The 13,567-nt window shown below is 35.4% G+C and overlaps 1 protein-coding gene across 1 annotated transcript in view; it reads right to left on the reverse strand.

The window, feature by feature from the left end:
• The window catches only part of DOCK8 (dedicator of cytokinesis 8), a 324,685-nt gene that overhangs the window by 185,744 nt on the left and 125,374 nt on the right, over window positions 1-13,567 (reverse strand). The window contains 6 exon segments of the mRNA XM_074280659.1: window positions 2,582-2,675; window positions 4,530-4,666; window positions 6,214-6,373; window positions 8,445-8,525; window positions 10,757-10,906; window positions 11,903-11,969. Coding sequence (XP_074136760.1) covers window positions 2,582-2,675; window positions 4,530-4,666; window positions 6,214-6,373; window positions 8,445-8,525; window positions 10,757-10,906; window positions 11,903-11,969 — 689 coding nt within the window.

A 13,567-nucleotide genomic window follows, 5' to 3' on the forward strand; every position in this document is an offset into this window, starting at 1 on the left:
TATTAGCTCACTGATGCCCAGGAATCCTATGAGAGAGCTACTACTCATATTGTCAATACCTACATTTTATACCTTGAAAACTGAGTTTCAGACACTTATACAGATTGAGTATTAGTGGTAGGATCAATTCAGACACTATACAAGACTGCTGTCATTCAAGAGGGAGATGAGTAACATAGTTATGCACATAGGAAGAGGAACAGAAAGACTACTTGTGAACAAGAAGGACTGAGAAAGAAAAGGGGTGACATTTCTAGTCCTGTTCAAGTTGTTCTAAGAAATGCTTCTTCAAGTAAAAAGGCTACTGTGGGGTTTTTGTTTGTTTGTTTTTTTCATTTTTGTTGTTGTTTGACATTTTAGGACCATGAGATTTAGAGCTGAGAGATTTTAGGATCATGAGATTTAGAGTCTCAGTGATCACCTCTCCATTTTATGAAGAGGAAACCTAGGCTTAGAGAATCTGTCATATTGCTAATTAATATAAAAGCTAGTAATTGAATTCTGATCCTCTGTCTTCAAATCTAGTATTCTTTTTACTGGGTAGAGTTTATTTATTTTTCCAGAAATTTTATTCCTGCCCAATGTAACACGCTAAGGAAATTAGTAAGTCTTTTAGAAAGCAGAAATACAAATAGTGAGCCTAACAGCTTCTTGATCCTTGTCTTTATTACTATTTAATCTTGATCTTTAGGATTTAAAAACTGCTAAGATAAGCAAGAAAGCACCTTTTGTGATCTCAATATTATTGTTATTATTAACAACTACAATAACTTACTTTTTGGTATACATAATTGACAAAAACCATTCACTAATCTCTTCACAACAATTTTATGAAGAAAAATGGGCAGGTCATAACTACAATCTGTAGAGGGGCCACAGATAGTGGGGGAATTCTGGGTAAGGTATAAGACCCATCATCCCAGAGAGAACCTGCTAACAATGTCTGGTTCAGCATCCCATTGCCCCTGAGACCTGCTCCTGAGAAGTCAGGGGGCAGTGACAACCTGTGTTGTGATTGAAGCAGAGTGATACCAGGTGGCAAACTACATACAATAGCAAGTTATGTGGTCCCATGTTCACAGTATATACTTGGTGCATGCCCAGTGTTGTTTTTGTTACATAAGGATATGAGAGTATAAAAAGGGGAAAGTCCTGGAATAAAGGGGCATCCTCAGGAGTCCCCCCTCATCACTTCTTCACTGAGATGGTTTATTTTAATCACCCTGGTGTAGGGGCTCTAGAAAGCCTGGTACGTTTTGTCACCTCAACTTGGGGGCTCTAGAAAGCAAGACACAACAACAATCTTTTTTTTTTTTTTTTTAAATATACAGTTTGATGTTGATATAAGTGCTAGGACTCCAAGATGGAGTCATTTAGGCTTAATGACCATAAAAGTAATAACAGACAGCCTATACTTTTTCACTGGTCAGACTTACTCTGATCCTGTGAAAACATGTTGTTGTTCAGAGTTGTTTTTCTGTCTCACTCTTCTTGAGACCATTTCAAATTTTCCTGTTAGAGATAATGGAGTGCTTTGCTGTTTCCTTCTTCAGCTCATTTTACAGATGAGGAAACTGGGACAAACAGGGTTAAAGGAGTTGCCCAGAGTCACACTGCTAGCAAGTATTTGAAACCATATTTGAACTCAGGAAATGAGTCTTCCTGATTCCAAACCCTGCACTCTATCCACTGGGCCACCTAGCTTACAGTTTCAGTTTTGGATTGGATGAGGCTTCCAGATGAATGAAACAGCCTTGTGCCTACTCATGAGACCTTTAGTAATCAACTCATCCAACTTCAGGTCCTGCTTAAGAAACTCCTACACCTGAGCCTGGTATTGATATGTGACCCTGACTAATGTCTTCATGACATCTGGATTTGATTGAGAATGGTCCTGCCATATGTGGTGCTGATTGCCTCTCCCAACCAAGCAAATTTTAAGGTTTAAGACTTAATGTGCTACCATTAAGACCTTGCCACTGAACATATCTCCTTCACATGAGGGACCCTGGCCTTGTGTGGATGAATTTGTATCCATGTTGCAATTGTATGTGTGTGGCTGCACATGTGCCTGTGACTTTTAGATGCTTGCTTTGTCACACAGTAATAACACTCATGCTTCCATACCAGCTTCCCCAGTTCTAATTTTCTGAGAATCCTCAAACCTGGATCCTTGCTCTCACCCAAGCCATGAGACCAAATAAAGAGCACCCATTTTGTAGATGAGGGAACTCAGATTCAAGTTGATTAAATGACTTGCCCACCAATTGAAAGTTGGTGGTAATCAGCTGTTTTGCAAGCTTTTTTTCCCCCCTTTTTACATGATATTTATTAGGAGTTTAATACTCATTTAATCATGCAAAAGGACTACTACTAAAGAAACAGTGTAACAATGGATTTTAATTATCTTCTTTCCAAAATCTGTAGATTGTGGAATAAAATATATCAATATAAGGACTTATACATGAAACATTACATGATAAATTGTTAGTAAAATGAATTCATATACGATTCAAATGATTGTATTCAGCAATCAGTGGGTTTGGAGATTCTACAAAGAGCAAAGGTATACTACTCATACCTGGTATTGACTTCACTCTTCTCTGTAAGGATGAAGATCTTTTGTAATCAGCTAAAAATTTGAGTAAGTCTTCATCACTAAGACGGTCTCCTTCCTGATAGGAGAAAATTTTTTCTTAGTGTATTAATGTAACAGAACACTTAGCTTAACATTCAACTCTCTGGGTTAAGTCAAAATCTGAACAACTTTAGAAGCCACAAAATCACAGTACTTAAGAATTAGAAAGAACCTTAAGCATCATTTAATATAATCTTGCACTCAAGCTCCCTTTGAAACTACCCGTGATAAGTGATCATCCAAATTCTCCTTTAATAAAATAATTGGTAAACTAATTACATCTTGATACCATCCCATTGTTGGACAATTCTATTAGAAGACTTGTTTTTATATCAAGCCATGACCTGTTTTCCTGTAATTTTTACCTATCACTGCTAGTACTGCCTCTGTGTCATCAGAGAATAAGTCTGTTTTCCTTTTATCTTAAAAGTCTTTCAAATAATTGAATATGGCTATCAGCTATCTTGCCTTGTCTCAAAGTTCTCTTCTCTAGACTAAACATTTGCCCATCATAGGTTAGCTAGAATTGACCCTAGATATCATTAAATCCAATCTTCTTATTTTTACAGATGAAGAACTGGGGTCCAGAGAGTGAATTGTCCAAGATTGCATTAGTAAGATGATTTGGAATTTGAACTCAGGTCTTTTTATTCTAGATTCAGTATCTATTCCACTATTCCATGCTATTTTCCCTAGTTCCTGATCCATTTACTACAGCTTTCAAATTTTGCCATTCTAATTGCCTTCCTTATAGGAGTTTCCTAATATATTAACATTTTTCTTAAATGTTATAATTGAATGATTTCAGTTGTGCCTAATTCTTCATGACTCCATATAGGGTTTTCTTGGTAGAGATACTAGAGGGATTTGCCATTTCCTTCTCTAGCTCATTTTACAGATGACGAAAGTGAAGCAGTGTGTTAAGTGATAAGAGGGTCACACAACTAGTCAAGTGTCTGAGGTCAGATTTAAATTCAGAAAGATGAGGTTTCTTGACTCCAAATCTGACACACTATTCACTTCACCACCTAGCCACCTCTGTCCTTCATAAATACTACCTGGAATATAGCAGTGCTCTTATAAACAAATCTAAATCATATTTCTCTTCTTTGTAACTTTAAAAATGTTAGTTAGCTTCTTGGTAATTACTGTGTTTTTCTATAAACTCTTAATTTTGATATTAGCCAAACGAAAAAATGGATGAGTAGGGCTTTCTAAAGATCTAAAATCACTGTCAGTATTAATCCACTCAATGGAATTCAGTTCAACTTAACTAGTATTTATTAAGCACATACTATGTGCTAGGATCTGGCTAGGTGCTAGAGACACACACATACACACACAAAAATAAAAAAGTGTCTCTGCCCTTAAGGAACTTTGTCTTCTACTTGGGAAGGAGAGGGCAGGTCAAAAATAATTCTTAGATACTTAATAAGCATTTATTAAGTCCCTATTATGTGCTAGGTGTTTAGTATATAACCACAAAGAATGAAACTATTTTTGAAGAGCTTAAAATTATTAATACCCCAAGAATTCAATAAGGTAGCATGGAGGGCAGTTTATTGAAATGAAAAGATCCCTGAACTTACGGAGTCAGAAAACCCAAGTTCCAGTTTCAAATCTATCACTTAGTGCTTGTATGACCTTGGACAAACACTTAACCTCCTCTTAGGGACTCAGTTTCCTCATCTGTAAGAGAAGGGGACGAAGGTGCTCCTCTAAGATCTCATCTATCTCTAATCTATGAGCATTATAAGAACATTCTTACTATGAAAGGTGAAATTCCTTTTCCCTAGTTTTTACTTTGTTTTGTTTTTAACATAAATACTAGTATGGTGATCACAGTCTTAATGCCTTCAAAATCCCAGAATAAAAGTAATGTACAAAATACCTGTTTGAAAAAACTGTTTACAGTCATGGTGGTAGCTTTGAAATTGGGGCCAATATAACTGTCTTCTAAGCTTAAGCTTTTCTCAGAAAGTCTTCTAGATTGGGACAGTGTTCTCCTCTCCCCCACAGAATTTTTCCCTAGAATGAAAGTAGTGATTATTTAAATTTTTTTATTTCAATAACCAAAATATTTTAGTAATATTTGCTTCTATTTGGAATTGCCATTGAAATAGGATTTTCTTCCAAAGTTTCTCCTGTCAGTTCTCTTTGCAATTACAAATCAAACTACATTGATTGTTATTTGAATATGGTGGAATGTGTATAAGGGTCCAGAAAAAGTTAACCTTATTAGCCAATTAAGTATAATAAGGAGAACAGTTTACTAATTATGCTCACAAAAAGACAAGAAAGGAGAAAAGAAGGAAGAAAAAGAATTGTATTCTGATGAAAGTGGATATCTTCAACCAAGAGAAGATCTAATTCAGTTCCAATTGATCATTTTGATGGACAGAATCAGCTGCATCCAGAAAAGGGAAGTGTAAACTGTCTGCATTTTTGTTTTTCTTCCCAGGTTATTTTTACCTTCTGAATCCAATTTTTCCTGTGCAACAAGAAATTTGGTTCTGCACACATATATTGTATCTAGGATATACTATAACACATTTAACATGTATGGGACTGCCTGCCATCTAGGGGAGGGGCTGGAGGGAAGGAGGGGGAAATTCGGAATAGAAGTGAGTGCAAGGGATAATGTTGTAAAAATTACCCATGCATACGTACTGTCAAAAAAAAGTTATAATTATAAAATTAATTTTAAAAAAAGAAGAAAAAGGAAGAAAAAGAATGGATAAAGAAAACAGGAGAGAATGATAAAAGAAGGAAGGAAGGAAGAATGAATCAAAGATAGATGGAAGAGAGAAGGGGATGACGGGAACAGAATGTTGGATAAGCTATCAGAAGTGGTCAATTTGTTGGTTAGCTAGCTGATGTGCATTTCTTTATTATAAGGGAGGGCTTAAGGGGTATCTGGGATGTGACTATGATGGGGGAGGGGAGTACCAATAAAATGAAATAAAAAATGAAAACAAAACAAAACGAAAATGAAAAAGAATGGGAAATTTTCATGGAAAACTAAGAGTCTGAGGAGAACCATTACAAATAACAGCGTTATCACTCTTAGAAGTTCAATAACTTTCCTGAAGGATTCCTTCCAGATACTGAAGGTGACAAGGAGGGGAAGAGATGGGACAAATTATTCAAGACTATTGTTGAATATTCTTACAACACATCCACTTTTTTCCCACAGCTTCTGGACAAAAGATTTGTTTTGGGGGCTCCTAACTGGGATATGGTAATAGAATTTTGCAGTTTACTGTTTTCTTTGGTGGATAGACCTTCTTTTAGCCTATCTCTGTTCATTCATAAGAATGTCCAATGACTTTTCTTTTGTTTCATAACATAAATAAGCTGTAGTTTTAAAGGTTCCTTCTTCCCTGCCTCCCTGCCTCCCTCCTCCTCCTTTTCCTCCTTCCCTGCCTTCTCTCCCCTTTTCTTTCTTCTCTTCTCTTCCTTTCCTTGACTATATATGTGTGTGTGTGTGTGTGTGTGTGTGTGTGTGTGTGTGTGTGTATCATACATTCATACTTAGTAAATAGGAGATCTCTAATCATACTCAAAATTCTTACCAACCATGGTTTCCATATCAGTTATCTCTCTATCAAGAGTGGAAACATTAAAAAAATTTGTTAAACTTATGGGCGCCCAGGCAAAAGGCATCCGGTATTTTCCCAAGCGCTGGCAGAAGGACTCAGCTTGAATTTTCAGCTTTTCAATTTTTTCTTTACTCTAAGGGAGACAAGATCATGCAATCAGAAACAAGGCAGTGTCAGTGCCATAGCATTATTTGATGTGTCACAGAGGTTACAATACCTACAAACTCCAAACTAGACTATTATACGGGGCTGGTGAACAAAATGAATATCCTAATGGACTATGAAATGAGGAAACAATGCTGGAGAAAGATATTTTGTAGAAATGTAGGGGTTAGACAACATCCTGTATGGATAGGGCATTGTTTTCCTTAATTCATTTCATCATGTCTGACACTTTTGTTACTCCATTTGGGATTTCCTTGCAAAGATACTGGTGTGGTTTATTATTTCCTTCTCCAGCTCATTTTGCAGAAAAGGAAACTGAGGCAAATGGATTAAGTGACTTGCCTAGGGTCACCCAGCTTCTATGTGTTTGAGGCCAGATTTGAACTCTAGGGCCAGGATCACTCTATCCACTGTGCCACCTAGCTGCCCCATAGTCAGTTAGACTTGGGTTCAAATCCTACCTTAGATACTTTCTAACTGGGTAACCTTGAGCAGATCATTGAATATATCTCTGTGCTTTAGTTTCCTCTTCTGTTAAATTAAGGGACTTAAACTTGGGGGGGGGGCCTCTAACATCTAGGTTTAAATCTGTAATCTTTCCATAAGTGGCAATCATGGTGATAATCAGGAATGATAGTACCTCAAATAATATATAAATTATAAATATGTATAATCCACTCAATGAAACTCAGTTCAACTTATCAAGTATTTATTAAGTACATACTATGTGCCAGGATCTAGTTAGGTGATAGAGACATACACATACACACACACACACACACACACACACACACACACACACACACACACTATATATATATGAATTATAAAGCCCTCAACTCAATTAGTTTCTTAATACTTTCCTCTAACACATACTTAACACAGTCACCCCAATTAAATTGATAACAGTTTCCAAAAGGCTCCTTTCAAAAGAATTTTTCAAATAAGTAACTTATTTGACAAATATCACTAGATATTGGTTTAATATAATTAATAATTATTATTCAGTGATAATAGTCTCTTGCAACATGCTGAACTAGAATCTTGTTTAAAAAAAGTTAACTCTTCATATTTACTTGGGAAAATACATACTGGGTATTTAAATAATGACATAAAAGGAGTCCTAATATTTGTGACTTTGATCCATCTTTTGGACTATCAGAGAAAAAGATCCTAAGAATTTGGAGAATGGAACAGTTCAGCCACAGGAACTGGAAAAAAATAAGGTGAAAGATATATCAATGCTTATCTATAGTTATTTCTTCTTTATTTGCAGAGTTGAAAGAGAAAAGCCAGGAAAGTGGAGGCAACATGGGATCTACTACAGAATAAGAAGTACAATTTATTTGGCAAAAGAAGCCTGTTCTGAGATCTTGGACACTATGGTTGTCTCAGCTTGTACAGAGACTTCAGAGATATTCACTGAGTGGTGGGGGAACTTCAGAATTTTTTTGGGTATTTGGGTTTTTGTTTTTTCATATGTTGATGTATTTGGTCTACTTTTGATTTCCACCTATGTTCTAAAATCATTTCTTGCTCTTAAGAGGACTTTTAAACTCTCATTCTGTCTCTTGTCATATCTGTGGCCAATACACTATCAATGCAGCAAAACTAAGCAGTAGAAATTTTCGTAAGAGGAAGGCAGTGATTCTGACCTAGCCGGACTATTCATATTTTTTCATTATCCAAAATGGATACACCAAGGCATTTGTTAAGTGCCAACTATGGACAAAACATATATTGCTTAGCAATAGGAACTAAAAAAATCAAATAATGTGCCAAGATCTTCAAAGTTTAATTGATTAGGATGAATGCTTTCTACTTTTGGAAAATCAAGTGTGGATTGCATTTTCCCTCCTTCACACTTATAGTCAAGACTAAATAAATTGAGCTTCTTTCCTCTTTATTTAAATATTACTAGTTAAGTTTTATCTCAGGATACATTACAACTATTTCCCACTAGTCATTTTACAGAATTAATCTCAAAATATTCATCCATTCTAAGAAATTTGTATTTAATGGTATTCAAAATACCATACCTTCCCACCATCACTTTCTTTGATCATCATGTAGGGCTCTGCACAGTCACCAATCTCTCCCTGCTGGAGAACTTTTTCAATCTGCCAACAAAAGTAATATTAAAACAAAACACATGAAATACAAAGCAGGCATAAAACTAATTTACTTTATGATCACTACAATTAAGAAAAAAGGAGATGTATTCTCTTTTAAAGTAAGCTCAGGGATTAAACCATGTGCAAGAAGACTAAACGCAGAAAAATATATTTTCTGTAATTGTCTCTCTTATAGCTCCTGTTAGGGTGATTATTATTGATTTAAATGGGAAGGAAATTTGCAAGCAAGGGGATAGCATAGTTTCTGATCTGAAATAATTAAGTGAATGTTAGAAAGTCAGTGTTGTTATACTGGGAAATATGACATCATTTTGATCCAGTCCAAGGCTTAAGAGGACAAGATTTGAAAAACTGGATTTGACAAATTCACTTGGAAACAACTTTTTTTTTTTAAATTCAAATCACTCTGAAACAAACATTCTGAAAAAATCTCAAGTCTAATTAATAGAAAGCAGAGAGAAAGTTCATTTAATCCCTTTGTTTCCTTTTCTGGTTTCCTTAGACTACAGTTCCTTGAAAAATAATGTGCTAGACAGTCAAATGTGAAAGATAGGACTATTTGTTAAGGGTTTAAAAATAAAAATCAATGATTCTAACAAAATGAGATAAGATTAAACAATTTCTTATCTCACCCTCAAAGTGATTGCTTTATTCTTTAATATGTTGAAAATTATTTAACTATCAATTTCTAATATGCCTTTTATTGACAGCATTCTACGAAAGTTCTATTTAAGGATCACCAAACAGTAAATGATGTGTAACTTCCAGGATTTGGCAGATTTAGTCACATAGTGGAGAGTGCTCTTGGCTCAGAGTTAGAAAATAAAATTTATTTTCTTTTTCCAGTTCTATCACTAAATTAGTCATGTGACTTTCAGTTAATCACAACCACTCTCAGTTTTTTGCATCCTCATCTGTGAGATAAGGAAGATGAACTAAATATAGAGAATATCTCTTTTGCCTCCAAACCTATGGATCTGTGAATCTCAGCAGAAGTAAAAAAAAGTTCATGATTCTATAGCACCTTGCTATAGATTTGCAAAGCATTTGCAAATTTATAGCATTTATAAAGCATTTGCAAAACAAGTATGGTAGGTGTTATTATCCCCATTTTACAGATAAAGAAATTGAGATTCAGAAAAATATCCCTGAAGGACATGAAACTCACTACAGTGAAATTTTATACTTTCTCAACCTTAAAGGAATTCCTTTCAAGCAAATCACCCCCTTATAATTTCAGCAAAATAATCCAAAGGTCAATACTTGAGCTGTGTTTTTACAACAGCAAAGCTTCTTCTATCATTTATTTAAATTCTATCAATTCAATGAGGAAAGGGAATAAGCATTTATTAAGCTCCTACTATGTGCCAAGCACTGTGATAAAGGCTTAAAAGATGCATTTGATTCTTGCAACAATCCTGGGAGATAGGTGCTATTATCATCATCTCCATTTTACAGATGGGAAAAGACAGACATCAGGTAAGTGAATTGCCATGGGTCACACAACTAGGAAGTGTCTGTGTCACATTGAAACTAATTTCTTCCAGACCCCAGGCTCAGTGTTCTATTCACTGTACCATCCAGTTGACTATGGGGAGAAAAATTAGGCAAACATATAGTCTTGAATAGGAAAAAAACAACAATATGTTGACAGATTTTTTTTTAACTTTTAAATATTGTTTTATTTTGGGTTTTTTGATTCTTTTGTAACTAATTTATATTCACATTTCAGCCTTGATTGCAGTTGGTCACAACTTTAAGATGCAAGTAAACAACACTTGGGGATAGAAGAAGATTGGATTTTTCATGAAGGATTTTAGAATTCAAAGATTTCAGGTTTTTTTGAAAGGTCCAGGTAGGCTTCTTCTACAGATCAAAGTCTACTCCTGGAATTATGAAGATCTAGAAATTATAACACAGGTTTTTTCTATTGTAAACATTTATGAAGATCTAAAATCTCATGAGTTTTCCAAGGCAAGGTCATATATTTTGGGGAAACCTAAAGATGACTGAGATATAGAAAAAATCAGCTAGTTATCAAAAATATTTTGGTAAATACAAAGGAAGAAAGAATATGTAGCTTGTCTTGGAAATTATGAAAACAAGGCATTTTAATAGTTCTCATCAAAAACAGTTAGACATATTCCCAATCCCTCCCCAAACCAAAATAGGCAAAATACAGGACAAAAAATGAAAGTCCTTCTGATCCTTCATACCTTAATGACAAGATAGATATCTGAAGATGGGTAGGTGACTGAGAATATTGCAGCTCTGGCTTGACTAGAAGGGTCAACTAAGGGTGTGTGATTCCGTAAGAATCCTTTGAATTGTTCAGAATTCAGGTCACAATGGAAATTTTCTGAAATCTAGGTAACAGGAACAAAAAAAAGAAAGGTCCACCAATCAAAGTGATTATTTACTATTATGTCTTAGAACCAATGAGTTACAAACACCTCAGAACACATAAGATAACTAGAAACCCCAAGGAGAGCCCAGATAGTGTTTTACAAGGAATGTCTGCTGGGAAGATCTGACGCTTGCTTTGCTTCACACCCCAGAAATATGAAGAGCCATTTATAGCATAATTTGAACTCTAATTTAAAACAAATGTGGTTTGATCTCTGGAAGCAAACTGTTGCTTCAGGAAGATCATATGCCAAAAGCTCCATGGTCTTATAAACTATGATTAACTTCTCGTCCAAGAGATTCCTAGTTATTGAACTGAAGGATGCTTATTGACAAAGGCAGGAAGAAAACTTGACTGGTGTTTACTACAGTGGCATTATTTGTGCACAGCTCCTCCCCAGCCTCCATTTATCCTCTGAAAACTAATTTTAGTGCAAGCTAAAATTATCATGGAGAAATCTTTGGCCAGGAAGTTCTTTTAATGAAGCTTTAGACATATTGTTCCTTTTATCCTATGGCCGAACTAGTAGTCCTTTGCTGGACAAAATGCCTACCACCACATAATGAGTCCCTATCCTATAGTGTGCTAGAAAGACAGCCTTCTAGACATGCTAGAAGGACAGATGGAGATAAAAATTACTTCTACATTCTTGGTGGTTACAAAGTAATTCATATAGCTTTTGTCTATTTGCAGGGCTGGCAGGCATGTAGAAAACTTTACCTCTAAAAGAAGATGTATTTGGAGGTATGTAAAGCAAACGGAAATAGAAGAGGGTTTCCAATTTGCCCTATTCTAGAGCAATTGGGGTAAATCTTTCTATAACTCCTTATTGTCTGAATCTGCATGGGATTTTGATGAACAGGATGAATGGGAAAATCAGATTCAAAGAATAAAGAAAAGATATATCTGATCCATGGATGAAGAGCATTTTCACCTCTCATCCTGTCATCCTTACCTTCTTCCGTTCTTTCACATCATATAGGGCAATGCTGGCAAATAAGGGTTCTATTTCTATCTCAAACCTGTAGAAAAAGACAGGGAGGCTCAAAATATTAGAGTCACTTAGGCAATCTTAAAAAGCAGTAAAGTATCATAACATTTAAAGAAGTTGGAAATATACAAAGATAGTTTTACCTCATAAATAAGAACCCTATAATGGATTTTTAAAGGCGGTCTGGGGTAAGGCCCTAACTTTTTGAAATCATGGGTCCTGAATCAATTCATAGGCTTCTTATTGGCTACCTTTTCCTTTTAATAAAGATATCCCTTTGTTATTACACAGAGTCATTTCCAGACATGCCTTTCAACTACAAATGTACCATTTTCTGTAAGAAAGAAAACCAGTTATGTAAAACTAACATCATAATTGTAACGAATAGTATATATAATCCCTCTACATTCATAATCCCACACATTTGAAAAATTGGTGGGTGGTGCTTTTCTCTGGGATGATCGTATTTCAACAGTATGAAAAAAATGCTGAGTTATTTTGTATTAATCTTTCAGTACAATTCAGTTTTTAAAAATTAATAAGCACTTTACTAGGTATGGGAGGAAATACAAAGTTTAGAGAGCACATAATCCTTGCCCATATGGAGCCCACCAAATAATAAAAACAATAGAGATGGTGAGAGGCAGCACAGTGCAAAGAATATTGAATTTGGAATCAGAGGACCTGTATTAATAAGTTTGTTGCTATTCAGTCATTTCAGTTACGTCTGACTCTTTGTGACCCCACATGAGGTTTCCTTGGCAACAGTTTGGTTTGCCATTTCCTTTTCCAGATGATTTTACAGATGAGGAAACTGAGGCAAATAGGGTGAAATGATTTGCTTAGGTTTGGTCACATAGCTAGTAAGTGTGTGAAACTACATTTGAACTAAGGTCTTCTCAACTCTGTGCCCAGTGTTCTTCTATCCATTGAACCATCTAGTTGCCCCTCTAGGATAAATAATAATAGCCAACATTTATATTGCACTTAAGACAGGCCAGTCATTGTGCTAAGCACTTAACCATTATCTGATTTGATCCTCCTAACAACTCTGGTAGGAAGGTGCTATTGTTATCCCATTTTACATACGAGGCAGAGGTTGTGACCTGTTCAAGAGCACACTGTTGGTAAGGATCTGAGGGTAGATTTGAACTTAGGTCTTCCTCACCTTCTTGCCACCTAGCTGGTCAGAAACATAGCATTGTCATTTTATTACCTGTATAAAATTAGACAAGTCACAACCTCTCTGGATCTCATTTTCTTCATTCATAAAATGTAGAGATCACAAATGATTCTCCAAGTCTCCTCTAGCTTTAGTTTCTGTGATTTGTAAATGAGGCATGCATTCATTAATTAAATGTAAGCAACTTATCTTTGCCTTATGGCTGGGATGGCACTCTATAGCAATCTGTTTCTTGGAAAAGGATTAAAGTGAAAGACAGGAATGTTTCAGAAAGCAGTTGCTCCTAATGTATAGAGAGGCTTTGTGGTAAATGTGAAGAAGATGTCTCCAGTCTTTTCTGGGAGCTCTTTTTTGTTGTAATAAGTTTATTTATTTTAAATATAGATTGCTTTATGAGTCATATTAGGAGAGATAAATCAGAGCAAAAGGGAAAATATATATAAAAA

This window comes from Sminthopsis crassicaudata, chromosome 1, assembly GCF_048593235.1.
Source record: "Sminthopsis crassicaudata isolate SCR6 chromosome 1, ASM4859323v1, whole genome shotgun sequence".
NCBI classification, from domain to species: domain Eukaryota; kingdom Metazoa; phylum Chordata; class Mammalia; order Dasyuromorphia; family Dasyuridae; genus Sminthopsis; species Sminthopsis crassicaudata.